Raw genomic sequence first — 24296 nt, 5'->3', positions numbered from 1 at the left:
CCAACATTATGAACATAATTTATTATATGCATATTAGTTCAATACAATATAATCATTTTTTTTTTTATGTATGTGCAGTGACTTGAAATTTTAGCAACCATACATCAACAAATAATGCTCTAAATATTTAAAATTTGATAGTTACACTATCTATTTATAATCCAATAACATATCTGCAAATTTACTTTTTTAATTTACAATTTTATTTTAATTTTGTAAAAAATTATTATCAAATATAAAAAAGAATAGCATTGTCAAGTGTATTCATAGAATGTTATCAAATAGTATTTCCCGGTCTTTCTTTGAAAAACGACGGATTTTCAAAGCCTTTTTCATTTCAATTTGATAGTTACACTAACTTGAATTTAAGCTTAGGGGAGCTACAGTAAGTGACTAGAAGAAATTGCAAATTATAGCCGTTAAACTCAACTATGACGACCCGACATAGTGAAAATTAAGTGACCACAGGAATCATGTCATTTTCATTCTCAGCTTCATTGTTTAAGCTCTCTACATAATCATCTAGATGAACATCAAACAGACCACTAAACACTACTACAAAAATATTTTATTTATTACAGTTGGCGATCCGTTTCTGGACTTGGCTACTTTTGTTATACCAACAACTCTGAAAGCATATGATGTATTTAACAGGTCAAAGTGGGTGCGTGCTTGGATGCGGAAAGTATTGAATACATCTGTAGGTTGGTTAACATCGAGGTCTAATACGAACAGAATGTAAAAGCAATCTCTAATACGGATAAGAACATGCATCGGTTTGGTGCCAATGCTTCAACTATTAACTTAAATATATGCCTGCCTTTACGCATTGGTCAATCAATATTTGTTCAACTTTGTTGCTACATCAGCCCATAATCACATATACAGAAGTATACACCATATACAAACTCAATAGCTCGCCTTTTCTACATATAGAAGGATACCATGTGATATGCTTCTGGTAAAGCCCAAAAAAGATCACAAAAAGGAAAAAAAAAAAAAAAAAAAGGCTGCAGGTTTGATATCTGAATCATTTCTCAAATATCCTTCTTTCCACAGAGCTATGCTTAGTAGAAGCTTCCCACCAAAAGCAACCGCAAGTAAGACCAACAAGCTCACAAAATCCAAACATCAACATCTAAATACAAGCTCTAATAACCTGCGCATATTTGTAAATCAATGATGAGACAGTATCAACAACAATATATTACTGTGCTGCTTCTCTTCATAAGTAGAACTTAAAATCTTTAGCTCCAGTGAAAAAGCACTCCCCAACTATGTTTTTTTATGTGATTATGTCATTTATACACAACCCCTTATATGAAATTCTTCTTAACAGGTGGAAACGGACTAACCAAAATGACAAAGCAAACATACCTGCCATCAATATACACCTAAATACATTCATACTTCAAGAGGCACAGATGAAAATATGATGCTATTCATGTGGCAGTTAATAAACACACACATACTGATCTGTACTAACTGGTAACATGCAATGGGTATATAAGAATGACTTCTACCTTGCACAAATGCCTAGACCAACCAATTTTGTTTCCTTGTTTTTCATCCAAGTACTTCATTCGGTAATCAACTTATACTTTCAGAATGAGCTTTCAGCGGACCAAACATGGAAACTAAGTACAAATTAAGTTAATTAGTGATAATGGATAGGTCAAATATCCATTTCTCAAGTAATAATGGATAGGTCAACTCCATTTCTTTTAATTACCCCAAGTTGCTCTCTTTCATTACTACAGGTGAAAAATATAGGATCCACATATTTGTAAAACTCAATATTCTTCCAACTACAGGTCTACACCTTACAGTCTCAATATATGTTGTCAATTCATAGATACAATAACGTACACACATATGCATATAAACCTGTGTCTAATAAACACACAGCGAATACCCAGACTGCTTTAGCACGTGCTTTGTTGGCACAAATAAAAAGAGATTGAAAGGCACTCACCAGCTTAGTGGCATGTCTACTTCTAATAGTTGTACTGGCTGCATCTGCAAATGCCTGAGCAGCCTCTGCCTCTGCCTCTGCAGACTCGGCCTCTTTGGCAGCTGCCTCTGCCTCTGCCATTATGGCCTCTGCCTCAGCCATTGCACGCATGGCAAGCGCCTCTGCTGCCTCCTTGTCCATGCTCCACATCTGAAGCAGTTCAGCATCCACCTCATCTCTTGTCAGAACTTTGATTTTAACCTCTTCTTTATCTGAACCTGATGGCTGCTCTTCTCTCTGACACCCTGCACCTTCTAATAGCAGCATCTTGGGGCTCCTTTGTTCTGCATAGTAAGGGTAGGGGGCGATTCGGTACTTCCGCTTCACCTACGAAAAGTAGTATGCAGTATAAAAATCACATCCTAAAAATCTTGAAACATAGGGGTTTATATGCAAAATTGATAGTATTACCTTCATTAATCTACCAGAAGCAGTCAAGGCTCTTAGTTTTGTAGACAAGAGCTCTTTGAATTCTGGTGGTGCATGATATTGCTCCTAAATTGAACAAGACATGTAAAGAGAGAGATCGAAAAGAGGCATGCCTCTGTAATTCAAGAAATATTAATGGTACCTCTATATAGTCGGCAATTGCAGCCTTTTGCGAACCACTAGGCTCATTCAAGGTCTTTATTGCTTCCATTATAATATGATCTAGCCTACACAAACAGCAAAAGATTTCATCAAAAAAGGAAATTAAACCATGAATTGAAAATCAGTATTTGTACTAAAATGTATTGATTACTTGGTGTCAGACCTTAGTGCACTTCCCCTATCTAGACTAAAAACGACACACACAATAGCATAACATAAAAATCATTCAATCCGACAGCATTTCGGAGTACAAGAAAATATATTTATGAAGGAAATTTAACCTTAAAAAATCTTTTTTAACATCTGGAGCAATCTGAGAAGGCTCGTAAGACATGAGAGGCATAACATCAACAATATCATCATCCATATCAGCAGCAAGCTCCGTGCTGATTGCCATGTCATCAATATTGTCTCCATCCTCGTGCTTTGGGTTAGGGCGGCTCTTCCTGTTGGAAAACTTCACTTTCTCCCTCGACCCGGATCCGCTAGCCATCACATTCATGTTCCTCCATTTATCCTGCTCGCAAATTATGAAGCTACTCAATCTCACATTTCCCAAATTACATACCAGGATATACAAAAGTATATTTAATTTATAAATAGACAACAGTAGTGGAGCCTCAAATTAAATTAGCATCTCCCCTATTTTTAGTTGTACCATGATAGCGCCTGAGAAGCAGCATAAATAAGCAAGAAAAGAAACCTTGAGGTCGACATTGGATCGAAGACTCAAAACATCACTGAATTCAGGGTCTCTGAGAATAGTACGCCATTTACCAGCACCATGTTTCGCTATTCCAGCCTTTAAAGCCGCCTCTTCCTCTGCTGTCCATTTTTGTTTAGGGGCACCCATCAACTTGCAATTACCTTCAAGTTTTTGTGAACAAGTAAAATTAGATCTAACATGTTCCAAAATTTCTATTTCTCGGTTCGCATGAAGCAGCACGCTGTTCACCAAAAGCAACGAAATAGAAAAGTGGAAAAGATTGCAAAATAAGCACTAACTACTACTTACAAGAAAGGCGAACTGAATTTTGGAATCGTTGAATTGGGGAGTGCGGAAAAGTGAGACGCGCTGGCCATTATTAGGGTTTCTTTGGTTTATTTCATGGGGTCGGTGGGGAAGAAGAGGGAAGGAAGTGGGCCAAAATGAGGCCCGTTAATTTTGTCACATTCATGAGTTTGAGCCTAAATTTCATTGCTTGAGCCCGTTTCCGATTAGATTTAAATCGGGCTGTGTAAATGACAGAGATAATGGGCAAGTACAGGATAGAATCATAGTCCATAGAAATATAGAATAGAGATGGAGCAAGCAATGTAATTAATTAGATGTTATTGGGATGATCGATATATATAATCATAATGGGTACCTGTACCTGTACCTGTCAGAGTGAGAGCGAGGAGCGGATTTGATTCAGAAGCCATTGCAATCTAGAAGAAGCCATGATAATTAAGATGGTTTGGAAATTGTTTTAGGGTTCATGTTCTTTGGCGTGGTAAATGTCTCAACGACCTATAAATGGTATACGCACGAGAGAAGTTGTCAAATTTCCAAATTGCGATACCTCAGGAGAAGCCAAATTTAGATAACAGTCAGCCGAGCTAGCTAGGTTTACAATTGAAAGGATGATATATATGATTCAGCCATTCTGAGTTCTGACTACACGTACAAAAACCTCGGAAAATAACCGTGCTCCATTTGACCTATATTTAGTAAAAAAAAAAAAAACGGGGCACTTTTTTTAAACCTTGCTGGCGATAAATTTAGCTAATTAAGACAAAAGTGACTGAGCTAGGGCTAGGCATTAATTTGTTGCACAGACGAGACGGTAAGCAGCATTTGGACAGGATCGGAGAGCACGTACTAGATATCAGGATTTTTTTTTTAAAATAGAATTACATTGAAATAATTTAATAGAACAAGCTCAGACTGTTGGAATTTTCGAAAACTAGCCTCCACCGATCCCTAGGATCGGTGGAGCAAAAAACACACATCCTACACCGATCCCTAGGATCAGTGCAGCCCATTTATCACTTCATCATTCTCTTGCCGCAGAATGTCACAGAAAATCAGAAAATCAAAACAAAATAGCCCTCCACCAATCCTGTGGATCGGTGTAGTTTTTTTTTTTTTTTTTTTTAACAGAAATTTCTAATTTTTTTTTTGTATTAAAAAATTAGAAATGTTGAATATATTTCTTTGAAAATAGATGAAATACAATATAATTTGATTTATTAGAAAGACTGCAACAAATAACCCGGATCAATATTTTTCAGGCCAGATTTTTCGCGGCTGTAAGAAAAATTAATATATTTCTTTATGTGTTATTGGAAAAAAATAAAAATGCTTAGATTCTGAGTTATTGATCCCGGTTCAAAAGTCACTTCTATGTAATCCAGAAAATATTGTGATCTTTCTAAGACATTTAATTTATAAAAAGTTGTATCTATTTTTGAAAAAAAACAAAAACTTTAATTTATTTAATGATTGTTTTTCAAAAAGAATTCTCAAAATAGAAACAATTTTTTATTAATTAAATGTACTAGATGGATCACAATATTTTCTAGATTACCTAGAAGTGACTTTTGAACCGGGATCAATAACTCAGAATCTAAGCATTTTTATTTTTTTCCAATAACACATAAAGAAATATATTAATTTTTCTTACAGCCGCGAAAAATCCGGCCTGAAAAATATTGATCCGGGTTATTTGTTGCAGTCTTTCTAATAAATCAAATTATATTGTATTTCATCTATTTTCAAAGAAATATATTCAACATTTCTAATATTTTAATACAAAAAAAAAATTAGAAATTTATGTTAAAAAAAAAAAAAAAAAAAACTACACCGATCCACAGGATCGGTGGAGGGCTATTTTGTTTTGATTTTCTGATTTTATGTGACATTCTGCGGAAAGAGAATGGTGGAGTGATAAATGGGCTGCACTGATCCTAGGGATCGGTGTAGGATGTGTTTTTTTTGCTCCACCGATCCTAGGGATCGGTGGAGGCTAGTTTTCGAAAATTCCAACAGTCTGGGCTTGTTCTATTAAATTATTTCCATGTAATTCTATTTTAAAAAAAAATCAGATATCAGAGTCAGAGTCAGAGCAGGAGGAATTTTTCTTATAAACCATAAATAATTAAATTAATTTTACGAAAAGAAGCTTTTTTTTTTTGAAAAACCACAAGTACTGAACGGGCCGTTCAGTCTCACAATTTCCTTTTCCCCAGACCGAACGGACCGTTCGGTCTCAACTTTTTTTTTCTTCAGTTTTTCCAAAAAAAATTCACGATTGCTGCACAATTTCTGTCACAGAAGATCCCATGATAATTTTTTCTCCAGACCGGATGGACCGTTCGGTCTCTAAATTTTTTCCTCAAGACCGGACCCACCATTCAGTCTCTATATTTTTTTTCTATTTCCCATGGCTCCCTTCTTCCTTCTCTCTGCGTACCTCCCTTCCCCCATTTCTTCTCTCCTGCTTCTTCGTTCTTTCTTTCTCCCTTCATGTATGTACTAATTGTTGAATGATTTATGTAGTAATTTATTTGCATGAAGTATAAATAAATGGTTTATGTGTATTTTTTTGTAAGTAGTATAAGTGGTTTATGCAGTATAAATAAATGGTTTATACAGTAATTTATTTGTATGTAGTTTGCATGTAATATAAATAAATGGTTTATGTAGTAATTGTAGTATATTAGATTTTTATAGTGTATTTGTAGAATAATGTAAAGTAATAGAATGAATGTTAATATTTTATTGGGTTTGCATGCCATGCATGTCAATATTTAATTGGATTTGCATATTAATTTTTTGTATATGTATTTATTTATATTGTAGTGAAAAATGCAAGGTGAAATGCAAGGTGAAGAATCTTTATTGCAGTTGCCTCATGCACAACATCAATCATATGCGGCAACTGTAACAGTATTTCTTTAATATCTGGTTGGATTTAAATTTACTTATTAAATTCTTGAATTCAAATTTAATTTTTGGTTAAACTTTTTCTGCATGACAATTATCGTTCCAGCCTAATCATTGGTTGCTACTGGAGCTTGCCAAATGCACATTAACTACCACAACAGTATGAAAGAAGGTTTGAAGAATTTTGGATTGTATCAGATGGTCGAAGTCCACCATTGTCAAATTGACAAAGGGTTGATCACTGCTCTTGTCGAGAGGTGGAGGCCCGAGACGAATAGTTTTCATCTTCCGGTGGGGGAGTGCACAGTGACATTAGAAGATGTTAGTTGTTTGTGGAGCTTATCTGTTACCAGTAAAATATTTTTTGCTACTAATTTATACTTTTGTTATTAATTGAAATTTTGTACTAGTATAATTTTGTTTAACATCTATGTTTACAGGGAAGGCTATCTCTGGATGTACCGATGATAATTGGTCACAATTGATCCTAGATTGCCTAGGACATGAAGTGTATGATAGTTATGAATGGGATGATAATGATTTTTATTATAAAAAGGTGGAGAATTCGGGTCTACCCAATGAGAAAATATGAATCTTACAAAACTATGTGCGTTTTGTATGGTTGAGAACAAATTTTGGAAATACGGATTTGAATGGAGTCAGTGACTAGTAGATAATCAATTGGCACACACGAGCATATGCAATGGAGTTGTTCGGGTCTATAATGTTTCCCGATGTGAATCCAAGCTTCGTTTGGTTAATGTATTTATAATTTCTGGAGGATTTGGGACCTCGAGGTGAGAACTACAACTGGAGAGGTGATGTACTTGCATGCCTGTATCACGAGTTGTCACGGGCATGTAGATATAAAGCAAGTTCAATTAATGGTCCATTACTACTGCTTCAGATGTGATCTTGGACTCGATTTCCTATAGGCTGGCCCAGACCATATGATATACCATTTGACGGTGAACTAGTGGATGAGAGACATGCTTATGGAGCAAGAGGAGGGTTCAAATGCCTCCATGTTTTTGTGCCTCCATCTCTCTCTATCATTTTCAAAGTTCAAACAGTCGATCCGAACCGTTCAACCTAACCTCCATACTAAAATATGTTTGGAGAGCAAATTTTATATTTTTAGGAATTTTTTTACTATTTTCTTAGATAGGTACAAAATCAGTAAATCTGAACCATCTAAAAACAGTATTTTTTTACCTATCTAAAAAAATAGTAAAAAAATTCCTAAAAATATAAATTTGCTCTCCAAACATATTTTAGTATGGAGATTAGGTTGACCGGTTTGGATCGACTGTTTGAACTTTGAAAATGATGGAGAGAGATGGAGGCATGATGGAGGCACAAAAACATGAAGGCATTTGAACCCTCCTCATGGAGCAAAATGGACTATTCTGCATCTATGGGAGGGTAAACCTAGGAAAGGTACATTTTAATAATAAATATTATGTTTTTTCCATATAAGTTTATGTTGAATGCACACTTATAATTGTCATGTGTTTATAACTTAAGGCACATCACAATCTCGGGGTCGAGCGTTTGAAGTCCAATGTTGTCAATTGGACGCCGTACAGAGGTTACCAAAACATAATGCATTGGCACGAGATAAGAGACTAGGCGTTCTTTCCATGTCGCGTGTGGTGCATCCATTTCTGGGAGGTAGAGTATCACCTTCCCGAGAGGGTTTTTCGACAGTTCGGATTATTGCAGTTCCTCCGCTAGCTCCGCCAGCCTTCAGCTATCTTGAGAATATTCACAAATGGACACGAGGACGAGGGTTGTTTGATGACGGAGTCTCTATGGACTGGAGCAAACATTTTCATCAATTTATCGTGGCACCTTCCCAAAATTTTGCACAGCGTTTGGAACATGGACAGCTTTATCCTTATCTTCCAGATAGGTACGATTAAATTTAAAATATAAAATAAAATATTTACATTTAACAATGCTATAAAATATTTATTAATTTTCACTTTTACCTAAGGTATCACGAGTATATGGAATAGTTCTTCCATCATGGCATGTTAAGTGTGTATCCAAAGCAAGACAATGAAGAAATTCTGAGACAGGCAGTACCTGAATAGGAAGGACACATAGCAGATATTGGGTATGTCCCAGATGTCATGATTCAAGCTCGTTTGGTAAGTATTTTAAAAATTTTTTTAATATATTTATTTTATTTTATTGTATAACACAAATTATTTTTTAAATATATAATTTTCTTGTAGAGATTCCGCCAGTTGAAGCAGACCGCAAAAGGAATCAGTATGGTAAAGACGCCTGGACAGAAGGCTTTTGGACTTATGATGCTTGAAAATAGTCGTGATCACCTATCCGATCTCGGGCATATTGCACTGTTCACAGCCATGCTCGAGTAGGCATAACTTCCAGTTGAAGGGTCATGGCTTGCATCTGATGCCCCTCCGTCTTGCGCCCCTGTCTTATGATGACGAGAGCACCTGGTTCTTCACCCAGCCTCTGTCAGACATGCCAGCACCACCTTCTCCTCCTATGCAGCACCACTCTCCCGCCCATGTTGATGTTCCCATGCCAGATGCTTATGTATCTCCTGCACACCCTCATGACACATCCACCTTCCATGCTGGCCCTTCCTATCCACCACCCATTCCCTCACCTACTATCCAGGATGTCTACAGCCTCGTCTATGACATGAGGCGTGAGCAGGGTGCCATTCTCTATGATCTACAGCGCAGGGTGGGTGACATTGAGGATGTTTTGCGCGATTGGAGGTTCGATCCCTCCGATGACTGAGCAGGTTTGTTTTTCTTCTCCCCTTTTCTTTGCTTTATCTTAGAGTCTTGAAGCATTGAGGACAATGCTCAGACTAAGCTTAGGGGGGTGACCTTTAGGATTTATTTGCTTCTACTTAGGCCATGTTTACTTGTTTATTGCATTTTTAGGTAGGAATTTGTGTGATTGTTTAGATTGGAAACTTCTTGAAAATTGTTGGTGTTGATTAGGATGACCCTAGGAGATTAGAACTATCCCATAATTGACCAACGAACCGATAAGGACGAAATTTTTGAATACTTGTAACAATGAAAACTTGAAATGTATTGAGAAACTCATTTAGAAATTGACTTGTGCCTTTCCAAACAAGGAAATGGGGATTATTGATAAAGAAAGATTTGGGATACTTATTGGTATGAAGGAATACCAGTGGGTGTGTGTATTCATGATATGTGCAAGTAAAAAAATAAAAATAAAATAAAAAAAAAGAGGAGAAAGAAAAATAGAATTGAAAAGACGGAGAACATAAGAGTACTGGCAATAAGTCCTTTTAGGGCGCCTTTGATCTCATCTCCCACTTAGAAAAGAAAGAAACTTTTGCACATATCAACACGCGAAGTCCGCAACTTTCTGACCTAAGCTTGTTCCAAGCTTGGGGGGGTAAAAATGGAAATCTCCACAAATGAGGGCAATGGTTAAATAGATAAATGATAACTTGATCAGTTCAAGTATTCAGTTTTACAAGTATTCAAACAGTTCAGAACTTGAGGTTTGGTTGGTCGGTTCGTGTGGAGAATCAAGGTTAAATAGGAAAGTCCAAGTTATACCAACATGATTCTTGAGGTTCCTAATTGAAACAGCTCATGTAAATTCTTACATTTAGGAAACTTGCATTTAGAGTCCAAACCGGTACCAATGTTTAGATCTCTGCTTGAGGACAAGCAAAGGTTAAGCTTGGGGGAATTTGATATCACATTATTAGACCTATTATTTCGACTTGTTTCCATACAAAAATCTATGTTTTGAACCAACAAATAGTGTCTTTTACATTGAATATCCCTAGAATGTGGTACTGCTATGTTTTGGTTCTTACTTTGCAGGAATCAGGCGAAATCGGATAAAATCAAGCAAATGACAGACTTCAGGAAGATCTGATGCGAGTCGCATTCACCTGATGCGAGTCGCATCAAAGCCCAAAGCGACCTGCGATGCGACCCTCATTCCTCACTTGAAGACCAGATGATGCGAGTCGCATCCACCTGATACGAGTCGCATCAACTGTTGCCGCCCAATTCAAATTCAACCCGATAAGCCCCAAGTCAGATCCGTTACCTATATAAGTAGGTCCTATGCCAGAATTTCGAGAGCTTTTTCCCCCTTTACATTCCAGGTCACTTAGAGAGTAGAGATCAAAAGAGAAGAAGGAGATTGGAGCTTGCTTGAAGAAGAGGAGAAGAGAAGATTGCAAGATCCTCTCCAATCCACCTTGGATCTTCGAGCTTCATCATGATCTGCCTATTCTCTCTCTCTTTTATGCTTTCTTTTACTATGCTTGAGTAGATCTCTAGTTCCTAGGGTTAGGATGTAGTCTCTAAACTTTGTCTTTGAGTTGCATGTTGTTTTGATCTAAGTTTGAACTTGTGTGATTCTTTGTTTGAGTATTTATTGATTGCTTGATTTTGATTGCTTGATTGATTCTTGATTGTCTACTGTTAGATGTCTATAGCATCTCTTCTAGTAATTTGGCCTTGATGTTTCTTGCAATTGAGATTTAGTATTTGAAGTAGATTTATGATCAATAGTAGCCGAGAGGTGAACTTTCCATTATCGAAAGGTTGTGGATACTTCTAGCAAACCAGACAATCAATTTAGGTTAGATACCAGTATGTGAGAGCTACAGGTTGAAGCCTCGCACAAGAAATCAACTTAGATACGAACACATGTCAGCTCAGCTTGAGGGCCAAGTGACCCGCATCAGAGATGATGCGAGTCGCATCATACGGGTCGCATCAGAGATGATGCGAGTCACATGATATGTCCAGAGAAGGCAAAGTTTCAGATGAAACCTGAGACCCTGGGAACGCCTTTTATCATTGTTCAAAACCAAAACCTTTAATTGTTTTCATTTACTGTTAATTGAATTGTCGCTCGAAATTAGGAAATATAAACAAACCAAACCCAACTTTTCACACTTCTAGTACTTAACTAGGATAAGTAGTGATTTAGACTCGAATTGTACCGTCCCTGAGGATCGATACCTGATTTTACTATATGAGCAGGGTTGTGCACTTACAGCCTTAATCGAGAGTAACTCAAGGTTTTAAACTGGTACAGTTAGCTGTACCTGAAACTTTGTAGCATACTTTTGTAAGCGAACATTGTTCAAGGATTCTGATCCATTTGTAGTCATTATACCCAACCTATTCAGGCATCCGTCATGACATTGTGTCCATTTATGGAGTTTCAAAGGCTCTTCTTCGAGATTTTGCAACCGTTTACCACACCACATGACATACTGATGACTAGTAATACTCCTACCTTCTATCAAATCCATACCCTCATAAACCTCCAAGGTTTCATCTTACACAAAAATTTCTTGAATAATTTTTTAATAATTTGGTCCTTGAACAACTTGTAAACATTTGACGCAATATGTTGAGAACATCATCGATGAACTGCTTCACCCCTTTCCTCACACCACCCTAAATCAGGTCTATCAAACACTAAATGGATTGCAGCATGCTGGTCTGATATAACGCATATCCGATCAGGACCGACAACATTTTCACGTACAAATTGCATAAACCAGCCCCAATTGGATGAACTCTCCTCATCCGCAATCCCGAACGCAATTGGCAATAATTGTTGTTCTACATCATAAGCGCATGCCATGAATAATTTTCTTTTATACCTGCGGATAGGTGTCCAACATCTACAATTATAACTGGTCGGAGATATAGCCAGGATTCAATGCATGAACCGAAAGCCCATGCCACACGTGTGAAGATACGGATACCCATTTTTGTAGATGGTTCGTGCTCAATTACGTATTTTGTGCCTGGGGTAGATGTATGGATTGCATCGAGCATAGAAGGTAACAGTTCATAGGCTTTTTTCCAAGAACCAAATAAATCAGCAATAGCCAACTCCCTCCCCCTCCAAATCTTGTTGTATGAAGGCTGAACCATTTTGTATTGATTTCTAACTACAAATCGACATGCTTTAATTGACATCTCCAGGTCCTCTTTTAGACCAGGTTTGATTATATATGCAATCATCCTGGCAGTCAGCTGACGACTGCCTACTTTACAAGCAATACTGTAACAATTGTGCTTGTCTGGGTTTGTTGCAATTGTCCAATTTCCCGTCTCAGTGGTTTTTGCGTATAACCTCTATGGACACCTTTCTGCTCTACATACAACTACATAGCCAGTACGATTGGTATATTTTTGTTTTAACTCTAAGTTATTATCTAGGGCAAATGCACCCAACTGGGATTTAAGATCGGCTTTCGATTCAAACATCTGTCCCGCTGAAAATTGACCGTCAATTCTGGGTAGATAATTAAAAAATGTTTCATCCTTGTACGACATCGACACATCGTCATTAAATGTCGGAAAAGGATGCTGCAATCCTCGATTAATAAAGGGAATATAATTTACCCACTCCTTCATTACATCTTGTATTCTAATTTAATCCTCCATTTCAGCCATATCATCTTCCCCGACAGCTGAGCCACCAAGGTCAGAGTTTGTGTCTGAGCTAGAGTTTGTGTTTGAGCTAGTATTATTATTCAGCTCGTCAAAACAAGTTACCAAATCATCCACTATCTGTATTTCGGGTGGATCATCACAGTATATGGGTGAATCAGACACCGTTGTGTCTCTGCTACTTCCAGGTACACTAACCGGATATGGGTCATAATTGGTCTGACTAACAACTGGTACTGACTCAACCACTAAATCAAGAAGTTTAAAATTCAGTACCGGAGTGGCATATTCAAGCATCATGTGCCATATCGTTTCCTCGTCTACGCTAAATAACTGGTATTTTTCTGCTGAGCCAGGTGGTGCCGTGTTCAAATGAGCCTTGATTGTCAGATCGAACTGGCTAGGGAGAAAATGAATGCTAACATATATATATTTTCTTAGCTCATCAAGACTCGTTAAATTAGTAACAGGAAATGTGCAGGTCGGTGCGTTTGAAATTTTGCGTGCATAATAAACATTTATTATCACTTGAGACATTATTTGAACAAAAAAAATTCACAATCAATCGTCGATATCATTTTCAATTTTACAACCTAAAATATGATCGTAATTGAAAAAATAAACTTACTACAATCTTTAGATGAAAGCTACCAATACAATGCAGAGGCCGATCCGTAAAAATACAATATTTTGATAGAGCTTGGTTTTTAGCTGAAAATGGTGAAAATGGTGGAGAAGAAGAAATCAATTGTCTGTTGGAGGAAGAAAGGAGATGGATATTCCAATTAAAATTCTCGAGTCAATAATAACACTTGTTCAGTCAAACTAATAATTTCTTTAGAAAAATTAAAAAGTTTACTTTATCTTTACTTTAAAATTATTTACAAAAAGCCATAGCAAACAAAAAAAAACTGGTTGCAAAAATGATGAAAACAGTAATATTAATAACACTTGTTCAGTCAAACTAATAATAATTATTTCTTTAGAAAAATTAAAAAGTTTACATTATCTTTACTTTGAAATTATTTACAAAAAGCATAGCAAACAAACAAAAATCGGTTGCAAAAATGATGAAAACAGTAATACAAGGAGAAAAAAATATAGAGACCGAACGGTGGGTTCGGTCTGAGAGAAAAAAAATATAGAGACCGAACCGTCTGGTCTGGAGAAAAAATTATTATTGATGGGATCTTCTATGGTAGAAATTGTGCAGCAATAGTGAAAAGAATTGGAAAAATGAAAAAAAAAGGTTGAGACCGAACGGTCCGTTCGGTTTGGGGAAAAGGCCAATTGTGAGACCGAACGGCCTGTTCGGTACTTATGATTTTTTTTTTTAAAAAAAACAATCATGTTGGTTCTGTAAAATTGATTTAATTATTTATGGTTTATGCTCCTTTTTAGAGCAGGAGAGGAGCCAAGTAGGAATGGAAACATAATTCAGATCCAGTGCAAAACCTGAATGAGTACGATGAGATCTGAATCATCAGTTTTAATCTTGTACGAATCTCAAAATGGATCTCCCTATTTTAAATAGTATTGTACAGTCCGGTACCTGAGAGGATACAATACATAAGAGATGTACTAACATTACTTCCAACTTTAGCAGGAGATCTATGACTCTGTGCTTTTATTAAACAATTGAATTGCTATTACATCTTATTACACAACCCAACCCAAAATGCTATTTATATAATAATTATTATTTTGCTCTCAATATGACGTAAATTGGTTTTTCAGAGCAACAGAATCTCAGCGTACTAATTAAGTACTGCTGCTTATTCTTTTATTTTTTTCAATTATGCATTTTATAATTTAGTTTTCTTGTTCAAATTTTGTAATTCCGCCTCTAAATAAAATTGAAACCTATTAGCATCATGTTGATCAAATGAGTGTCTTTCTGTCACCCACACTTTGACTATGGACGGACATGTTTTCAAAATTGAAACGCAAACTGACAAGAATTCACATTGAAATCTATCAAAATTTATTACCGAATATCTTTTTTTTTTCCCTCTCTTCTTCATAGTTCAATTACTAAAGAATACTACTCATTTAGTCCATAATATTGTTGAATATTGTGTCGGCCTAGAATTCTCGATACAGCCATTAACATCTAAAATAATAACAAATATTTCTGAATAACCAACCGACCATAAATTAAATTAAGAAAACAATAAACATCGAGTTTTTTTGAGATAGAATGATGAAAATCTAGCATACTAGTTTTATTTAATTGTTTATCAAGAACTTTTATCGGAGTACAATCTCTCACGCGGAGAATGTTGTCTTTAACCACTAAATCTTTTTTTTTTTTTTAAATCCTTAACAGTGACATCTTTTATCACTAAATCAAAAACTAATTCTCAAAGAAAAAGATTCGATAATTAATCTTCCATGAACTTACATATACCTACGAAGCCAACCATTTTCAAAAGTTACTTTAAATGGAAAAAGCTAGCTAATATGAGGTTAGAGGAAGAAAAAAGTCCTCATACTCTACGTATTTTATTTGTTTGATTGAATATTTAATTAAGAGAATAGCATCAATGAACAGTACTCTTTAAATTCCTATGGCCTACTAAAACTTTATATTATTGAATTCCTTCATTAAAGTTATGATGTTTAAAGAAAGACCGGATCTTTTTCTAATTAACTGAAATAAAAATAAAAGGCCTTCTATATTTTTTGCGACATTCAAAGGCTAACACTATAGTTATGGTGTTCAGAATTTTTTCTTTTTCAATCCGGTTTTTAGAACTTGTTAAATTATGATGTCCGCCATAATTTATGATGTTAATCCAATTTCTTTTGATTAATTTATTTTTGTTTTCATTAATAATTGGGGGAATTTCATGTTGAGAAAAGGTTTTCATCCACATATCTTTGTCTACAAAACCTTATCTACTCTCGTTTAACTAATTTTAATGGACTCCACCTTCTTTTTATAAATCAGATCTCTTTTTCTCCCAATTCTCTGCTTCTCCCTACTTTTTTCCTCTAGCAGCTTCTTTTTTCTTTTCTTTTTTTAAAATCTTGACAGCGATAGCAGCTTCTCTCTCTCTCTCTCTCCCCCCTCTTCTAATCCGGCAGGGACGGCAGACGTTTCAACACTGCCGTTAGGAACTCAAGCGAGGAGATCGATCAGGCGATGGGAAAGTGCAGAAGAGGCAACAAGAAAACGAAGAGAGAGGAGCGATACAAAATCCTGTCCGCGGCTTTCCATTTCGCACTATTATCCTTCCATATGAGAAAAGGTCCCCCATTCCAATTATTTCAGTTGTTTTTTGCTTTCGATTCTATTGATCTGATATATGACAAGGTAAATGTTTTTAGACCTGAGATCAAATTTTGGAATTATAATCGAATGATTTTGCCATTTAGTTGTGCGATATCTTTGATTATGCACAGAAGCACTTAGGCATTTCATTGCAAAATGTTAATTTTTGTGTCTTCTCTTTTATTTCAACGCAATCATTTCTATTATGTACAGTCAGATCGGCGGTCATTAGATCATTTTTTTTTGCTCGCAGGTCAATCATATCATTCCAGTAGCACATGAGAGTTGCGAATTTGTTCACGGGCTAGGTCAATTTGTTAGTTTGATATTGCTACCGCTTTTGGCAGATTCTGATCCGATCTGGTAATATTTTGAGGTTGATCTGATCTAATCTAACAGATCAGCTGTCGATCTCGTTTGATTTTGTATATTTTTTTATCTCAATGTCTGATTTGAATTTGATATTTGATATTTGAATTCAAAATTACATAGATCGTTTTTGTAATGTCGTCGATTTGATTTTTTTAATTTAAGAACTTACATGATTCAATATTTTATTTTACAATATTCAATTTCACTTTTGAAAGAAGAACACGATGAATCAATTTTATAGATTAAATATATTTGATTTGATATGTTATTTTTGTAGGATATTTTGTTAATTTCATTGATTAGATATGTTATTTTACAGGATTGTTCTTGTCATCTACATAGAACACATTAGTTAATTTTATTAGATATATGAATTAATTTTACAAGATACATTAGTTATTTTGTTTGAATGATTTTAATCGTTTGATTTTGCAGATATTTTACAGTATTGTTATACTAGTTTTTCTTTCTTGTGGCAATTAACTGTAGGTTTAAGAATTAAAGTTTTTATTAATTGCTGGTATCAAATTACCTTTCAACCAAACCTGATTGGGTAGATGTTGCTGTGGATTATAAGGACTGCCCAAAACAGGGAGAGCAATCACAGGACTGCGCTATCTTCCTCTTGCGTTTTGTGTACAATATTATCACATACAGTCCTATGATTTTCACTCAGGTAACTAACTTGTAAAATTATTTTGTAATTCTTATCTATAATAAATCCAATTTGTTTCATTGTTTATTTTATTTTTATGCAGGATGATATCTCAAAAGAACGTGTGGTTCTTGTGATGGGGCTTCTTACTCATCCCAACAATGAATACAGGAGGTTTTTAATGTAGAAGTTATTTTTCCATAGTTTTTTTATGCTATTCTAAATGTTGAATGATATAATTAGGTTTTGTTATTTTGTGGTGAATATTATGGTTTGTGTTGAACAGATGATGTGTGTGGTGAATATTATGGTTTTGTTGAACATATGATGGAAGTATGTTTAGATTTAAAAAATTTACAGTATACATGGAATTGATTTATAGTTTAGATTTAGAAATTTTACAGTATTGATTGTTTGTAGGTTGTATGTTTTATTTTTGTAGTTTAAGTTGAAATTTTGTATTTTTTATATTTTATTTTATCCTTTTCATATGCTTATTTTACATTATTAGAATTTTATAGTTTTTACATTTTGTTTTCACAGTTTAAATTCACATTTTTACAATATTGAAAATTTATATTTTTTAAATTGTATTTAATCGTTTTCATATGCTAATTTTACATTGTTGTAAATTTATAGTTTTTACTTTTTATTTTCACAGTTTAGGTTTACAATTTTACAGTATTGAAAATTGACATTTTTTAAATTTTATTTAATCTGCTAATTTTACAATTTTGTAATTTCATAGTTTTTACCTTTTGATTTCACAATTTAAATTGATATTTTTACAGTATTGAAAATTGATATTTTTCAACATTTTATTTTATCGTTTTCATCTGTTAATTTTGCATGTCTGTAATTTTATAGTTTGTACATTTTATTTTTATAGTTAAAGTGGTCAATTTTACAATATTCATTATTTTAATGATTTATTTGTGCATTCATTAAATCGAGAAAAAAAATAAAAAAAATAATAATCAGAAAATTTAATTTTGCCTTTTTATCATGTTTTTTGTCAAAATAACTGCTAATAACTAACACTAACTGCCAATAACTTCTTATAACTGTAATTTTCAAAAGTACAGTTTGAAAGTACAATTTTTTTGTCCTGTTGTGTAAGTTGCAATATGTTTTTAACTATCATGGGACCACTTCAAATAGTTACTGGATGTTTTGTGATTAACTAATATATTTTATGTGATATATTGTATAATTATACAACATGTAGAAGTAGTTTTACAGTATTCGCGCAAGTCAAATATGTGGACAAAAGTCTGTAGACAATTAGACGCTTCATTTCATGTTATATCGTATACACCTAAAAAATATATAACGTATTCCCTTCTCTAAAGTTGATAATATCATATTTACTCTTCTAAATTTCAAAAACTCACAAATGTACATATTTTATTTCCTTTTCATAAAAACTCATTTTATCCCTTTATTAAAAAAAGAAAAAAATATATATAAATGTAATATGTTTTAAAAAAATGTTAGTTTTCTAATTGATCTAAATCCGAGAACAAATGAGTAGTTTTTCTACTTCTGACGTTTACAAAATGACATTTAGGTATATCTGTATGTGCTTGTGTAATCGTCAAATGTAGAGAAATTATTCATTTGCACTTAGTAATTGATTAATTAGGAGACTAATATTTTTTTTGAAACATGCTATATATATAAATATAGAGTGGCTAATATGCATTCGGTTGCATATGGACCGAAGTGCTTACGGTCCAAATTTGATTTTTCAAAATCCAAATGGTCGATCTGAACCGTTCATCTTGTTCTCCATATTAATATGTGCTTGGAGACCAAATTTTATATTTTTCTGAATTTTTTTACTATTTATTAAGTATTTTACAAAATTGTTGATCCAACGGTAGCTGTTGATTTTACTGTTTTGTTAAGCTACCGTTGGATCAACAATTTTGTAAAATACTTAATAAATAGTAAAAAAATTCATAAAAAATATAAAATTTGGTCTCCAAGCACATATTAATATGGAGAACAAGATGAACGGTTCAGATCGACCGTTTGGATTTTGAAAAATCAAATTTGGACCGTAAGCACTTCGGTCCATATGCAACCGAATGCATATTAGCCTCTCTCTCTATATATATATATAATAAAAGATAAAATAGATATTTTATAAATTTAAAACGAGTTTCAATAAAAGAGAGTCAAAAGACAATAAAATGAATTTTTTTTTGAGTTTTTAAAATTTTAAAGGTTAAATATGATATTATAAACTTTAGAGGAGAATACGTAATTTTGCATGAATATAAAGTTTTTACTCATATTCCTAGGGTCCCACCTGACAGATTCCCCTTCCATTTGCCATTTGCATTTGGTCTGCATTGGAAGGAAGTCCAGAGTCGACTCCAGTTGACAGACAGGAAGGTTCCTCCATGGCTGGCGACCAGCAGCTCTCTCTCCTCCTCGACTCCGCCGTGCGCTTCCCTCTTCCAAACGGTCGCCGCCTTTCTCCTTCTCTCTCTCTCTCATATCTACCACCCCTTCTAATAATATAATCTTTCTTTCTCTCTTCCACAGGATTGCGCTTTTCGTACGGAACATCCGGGTTCAGATCCGATGGGTCTCTTCTCGCTTCAACGGTGCACCGATCGGGAATAGTAGCAGCCTTGAGATCCCTCAAGACCGGGTCAACGTCGGGCCTGGTGATAACAGCTTCTCACAATCCAGTGTGCGATAATGGCGTCAAGATCGCCGATCCAGATGGGAGCATGATGGACCAGTCATGGGAGCCTTTTGCCAATGCAGTCGCCAATGCCCCTGATCCTAATTCCCTTGCTCAAGTTTGCTTCCTCTTAATTTTTTTTTTTATTAATACCTGCTTGCAAAATTAAGCTTATTTTGCCGTTTCAATGCACCGCACCCTGTGAAATGTCTGCAACTTTCAACAGAAAAAAGTATATATTGACAACTGTGATGTCTGACGACGGAGAAAACTATTATGAAAAGTATAAAATAAATAAAATTGTAGATATGTTGTCTATAAAGTAGATAGGATGTCTATCAAATTGTGAAATTCATTCAATCACTAGTAGGCTTTCACTAAACTGAGACTATAAAAATACTCAAGTAAACACCAACAGAAACCAATGCTTTTGCTAAGGCTTTATTTCACCCCTGAAGAGGTTAGCTATGATATGATCAATGGACCACATGCTAACATAACTAATACAGGTTGACTAAGTTTATATTATTAACATCTATCAGAAAGTATGGTCCTGAAACATCTCATTGTCTACTATTGCTGATGTCAGCGCCTAGCAGTCATAGGTCTTTTTTGATCATTTTGGCTACACTCAGGAGATACTAAAATGGATACTAAAATGGAAAAATTACTTTTGGCAGTTGGTACTTCAATTCGCAAAGGATGAGGAGATCCCATTAGGAGGTGCCCAATCTGCAGAGGTTCTACTGGCTAGAGACACTAGACCTACTGGAGAAGCACTTCTTGAAGCTGCAAAACAAGTATGTATTTTGTGTTTAGTTTTTCCTTGTTTCAGGAAAGGGTACATGGAATTTTTTTTTTGTGCATTTTTTTCCTTGCACCTCCTCTATCAATGAAGCAGCAATAAGTAGTTTGCATAGTTTGAGACTGGGCATGATAATATTATCAGAACCATGTTCTATTGGTAGCTTTGCAAATCCTGTAACTGTAATTGCTTCCTTGCTGCCTTCCAGATATGAAAGGGTGATATAGTAAGTTATTCTTTCATAAAATCCAGGGCATTTCTTCTATCATTGGTGCTGTCGCAATTGACATGGGGGTATTAACAACTCCAGAATTACATTGGATGGTTAGGAATTGGAACAAAGGCACGAAGGCTACTGAATCTGATTATTTTGCACAAATTTCTAACTCCTTCAGGTTGGTTTCTTTTCATTTTAACCATAAGACATAATAATCTATGCAGTGGCACCAAGCAAACATTACCAATAACAATTATAGTCTAGATTCTGTACCAGCCTTCATGGCACCTAATGGTTTGACTATGCCTTCTAATTTATCTCTTCACTGTATTGGCTGCGACTCGATTTGGAGCTATCAGAAGCCCCAATCTGTAAAACCAACTCAAACATAAACCAAGTAATATTAGTGCTGGTCTGCTTCAGCGCGTATGTCCATATAACATTAATTTTGTGCAAATAGAACATGTTTTTAACAATGATATAAAATAGGCAAAAGCATGCGGGGTACAATTTACTTCCTGTCAAGAAACAATGAGATAGAACACATTCAAGTTTCTGTTCTTTATTGTTTCTGTTTTCTGAACTTGTTAATTTTTGAGGCAGGAGCTTGATGGAATTAGCACCAAATGAAAATCTGAATCTCAATGCAGTTGAAAAGAAACTGATTGTGGATGGTGCCAATGGTGTCGGTGGGGCAAAACTTGAGGAGATTAAGAAAAACATCATAGGATTGGAGATAGATGTTAGAAATACTGGTAAGGAAGGAGAAGGACTACTCAATGAAGGATGTGGTGCTGATTTTGTGCAAAAGGAGAAGTTTGCGCCCAGTGGGTTCTGCTCAGATGACCTAGGTATCAGGTGAGCTATGTCGTTCCTTCAGTCTCAACCAGTATGGTACAGCACCGGTATAAAACTAGTTGAAACAGATTTTTGTTCTATACCTGGGGATTACTCCTACCAGTTCTGTAGCTGGACTTACCTCACAATACTTGTACCAAGTGGTTACCAGCCAGGTTCCATATTTTCAATATTTTTTTTGGTCTCAGCTATGGACGACAATAAAGAAACAAAGCTGAAAACTGAAGGACACATAAGTAAAATAAAACACATCTGATATCCATGTACAAATTAGCATTTCAGGTGTGCAAGCTTGGATGGTGATGCTGATCGGCTTGTATTTTTTCGCCTTATACCGAATACCAACAATAAAATTGAATTAGTTGACGGTGATAAGATTCTCTCCCTCTTTGCAATATTCATACAAGAACAGTTAAGCCTTCTTGAAGAACTCCCCACAAGGCTAGGTGTCATACAAACTGCGTATGCTAATGGGGCTGCTACAGACTATCTCAGAAACCTTGGTCTGGAGGTGATATTTACGCCGACTGGGGTTAAGTATTTGCACGAGAAAGCATTGGAATATGATATTGGGTTGTATTTTGAGGCAAATGGTCACGGAACTGTTCTTTTCTCAAAGGAGTTTTTGTCTCAGCTGGAATTGGTGAATAGCGAGCTTACCTCAAAATTGCCAGGTTAATTTTTTTGTCTCATCCAATAAAACAAGTTTATGTTTATTTCTCAATGGAATTCCCGCGGTTTTTTTGCAAGTTCAACTAATCTCCTACTTCAAATGGCACACACCTTCACTGTAACATTTTCAATAAACATCCGAACTGTGATGAGTCATTTTGAAATATTGACCTGTTAGAAAATCAAAAGTTCTATTCGTTGGTGACTACTTTGTCATTAGTCTTAGTGAGCTTTACTTTGTTCCAAGCAAGAACTGAGATATAATCAAATCAAGCAAATTGGTTTACTTAAAACGATTCACTATCCAAATTGAGAAACTTTTAGACAGAAATTCAAATTGAGCTTTTTACTTCGCTATCTATCTTTAGCAGTTTTTTGGATGCCTTTCTTGAGCTGTTCATTAAATAATTTGGTTAGATAACAATTGGCTGTAAAGTAGTCAGCTTGGAGCTGATAACAAATTTATGATTCAATTCAGTTCCAAGTAATGCCAACAGAAGTTGGGTTTTTAATTGCGTAACTGGGAAACATGCAAATGTCAGGTGATGGGTCTTATTTGCAGCATTTGCATTTCCTTCAATTTTTTTTTAACAAAAAAAGAGAGGGTAGGTATTGGTTTTGTGATGCCCCTAAATCCCTGATATAGAGGTAAGACCGGAAATTGCAATTGATGTTTAACATAATTTATGCAGGCTCTGAGAAGCAAAGGGCTGCATCGAGATTGGTGGCAGTGACACAGCTAATAAATCAAGCAGTAGGAGATGCATTGAGTGGGCTGTTTTTGGTAGAGGCAATACTTCACAACAAAGGATGGTCTTTCCAAAAATGGTGTGATCTATACCAAGATTTGCCAAGCCGTCAACTAAAGGCATACTTCTCCATCTCCTTATTAAAAGTCTAAGTTACTGTGTAAGGCAAGGGTTTAGCTCAATATGCATCCTACTTGAATCCTTTATTGTTTGAACTGTTACACAGGTGAAGGTTGCAGATCGGACTGCTATTGAGACAGCTGATGCAGAGACAAGGGTTGTGAAGCCTTCAGCTTTACAAGAGTTAATTGATACAGAGACAGGTGGCTTGTCCTTTTTGAATCCTAAGAATAAGCTTTTATTCTCCATAAAAATCCTTGTAGCAATTTGTTTGTTTCAACTAAAATGATTCTCTATAAGCTTTAGCCGTGAGAGATTTGTTCATGAACCTGACAGTAACTTTATTGAAACTAATTAATTTGAGCAGCCAAGTACACCCATGGACGATGCTTCGTTAGGCCTTCTGGCACAGAGGATGTGGTACGCATATATGCCGAGGCTGCAACGCAGGATTCAGCTGACAGCCTTGCAAATTCTGTGGCTCAGCATGTCAATAGCATTCTTGGTTTTGACATTAAAGCTTAGAGTAGCTGACTTTCACCTTTAGTACAGAGTTTTCTAATTCTCAAGGAAAAATCCGCATTTGGATTGCTTTCTTGAGTGCTCCATTGGTGCTCTGTAATTCATCTCAATTTGGTCTTCAGTTTCTAAATTATTATTTTGTTTTAACTTTATATTGTTTGCATGTACTTAATTTTTGCATGCATTCTAAATTATAAATAATGTGTTAGTTTATCAAAAATTGAGTCTTGAGTTTATGACAGTTGAGGCTGATTGTAATATTTTTTTTAAGTTTATAGAATTTGGCAGAAATTTAGCATGTTTTCAGTTCGATCCATTGTCCATCCTTTTATTGAA

The 24296-nt window shown here is 35.2% G+C and overlaps 2 protein-coding genes across 3 annotated transcripts; one reads left to right on the top strand and one right to left on the bottom strand.

The window, feature by feature from the left end:
- Positions 1 to 799: 799 nt before the first annotated feature.
- On the bottom strand, positions 800 to 3723 carry TRB1 (telomere repeat binding factor 1). Of its 2 annotated transcripts, XM_078326351.1 has the most exons (7): positions 3621 to 3723; positions 3309 to 3472; positions 2887 to 3122; positions 2586 to 2670; positions 2426 to 2509; positions 1976 to 2341; positions 800 to 1159 (listed from the first exon to the last, which is right to left on the bottom strand). In XM_078326351.1, the coding sequence occupies exons 2-7, from the start codon at positions 3456 to 3458 to the stop codon at positions 1139 to 1141; spliced, it is 942 nt and encodes a 313-aa protein (XP_078182477.1). In that variant the 5' UTR covers positions 3459 to 3472; positions 3621 to 3723; the 3' UTR covers positions 800 to 1138. The 2 variants fall into 2 exon arrangements, with proteins under 2 accessions (XP_078182477.1, XP_078182478.1); XM_078326352.1 differs by lacking the exon at positions 2426 to 2509.
- Positions 3724 to 19641: 15918 nt separating this feature from the next.
- On the top strand, positions 19642 to 24255 carry DRT101 (phosphoglucosamine mutase-like protein). Its single transcript, XM_078326620.1, has 9 exons — positions 19642 to 19791; positions 19873 to 20135; positions 20698 to 20817; positions 21075 to 21217; positions 21643 to 21897; positions 22180 to 22571; positions 23262 to 23437; positions 23545 to 23641; positions 23806 to 24255. Exons 1-9 carry the CDS (start codon positions 19728 to 19730, stop codon positions 23961 to 23963), a joined length of 1668 nt encoding a protein of 555 aa, XP_078182746.1. The 5' UTR covers positions 19642 to 19727; the 3' UTR covers positions 23964 to 24255.
- The last annotated feature ends 41 nt before the right edge of the window (positions 24256 to 24296 follow it).

This window comes from Carex rostrata, chromosome 25 (assembly GCF_964058835.1).
Source record: "Carex rostrata chromosome 25, lpCarRost1.2, whole genome shotgun sequence".
NCBI lineage: Eukaryota > Viridiplantae > Streptophyta > Magnoliopsida > Poales > Cyperaceae > Carex > Carex rostrata.
The sequence above is the reverse complement of the archived record's forward strand: the minus strand, read 5'-3'. Positions and strand labels throughout refer to the sequence as shown.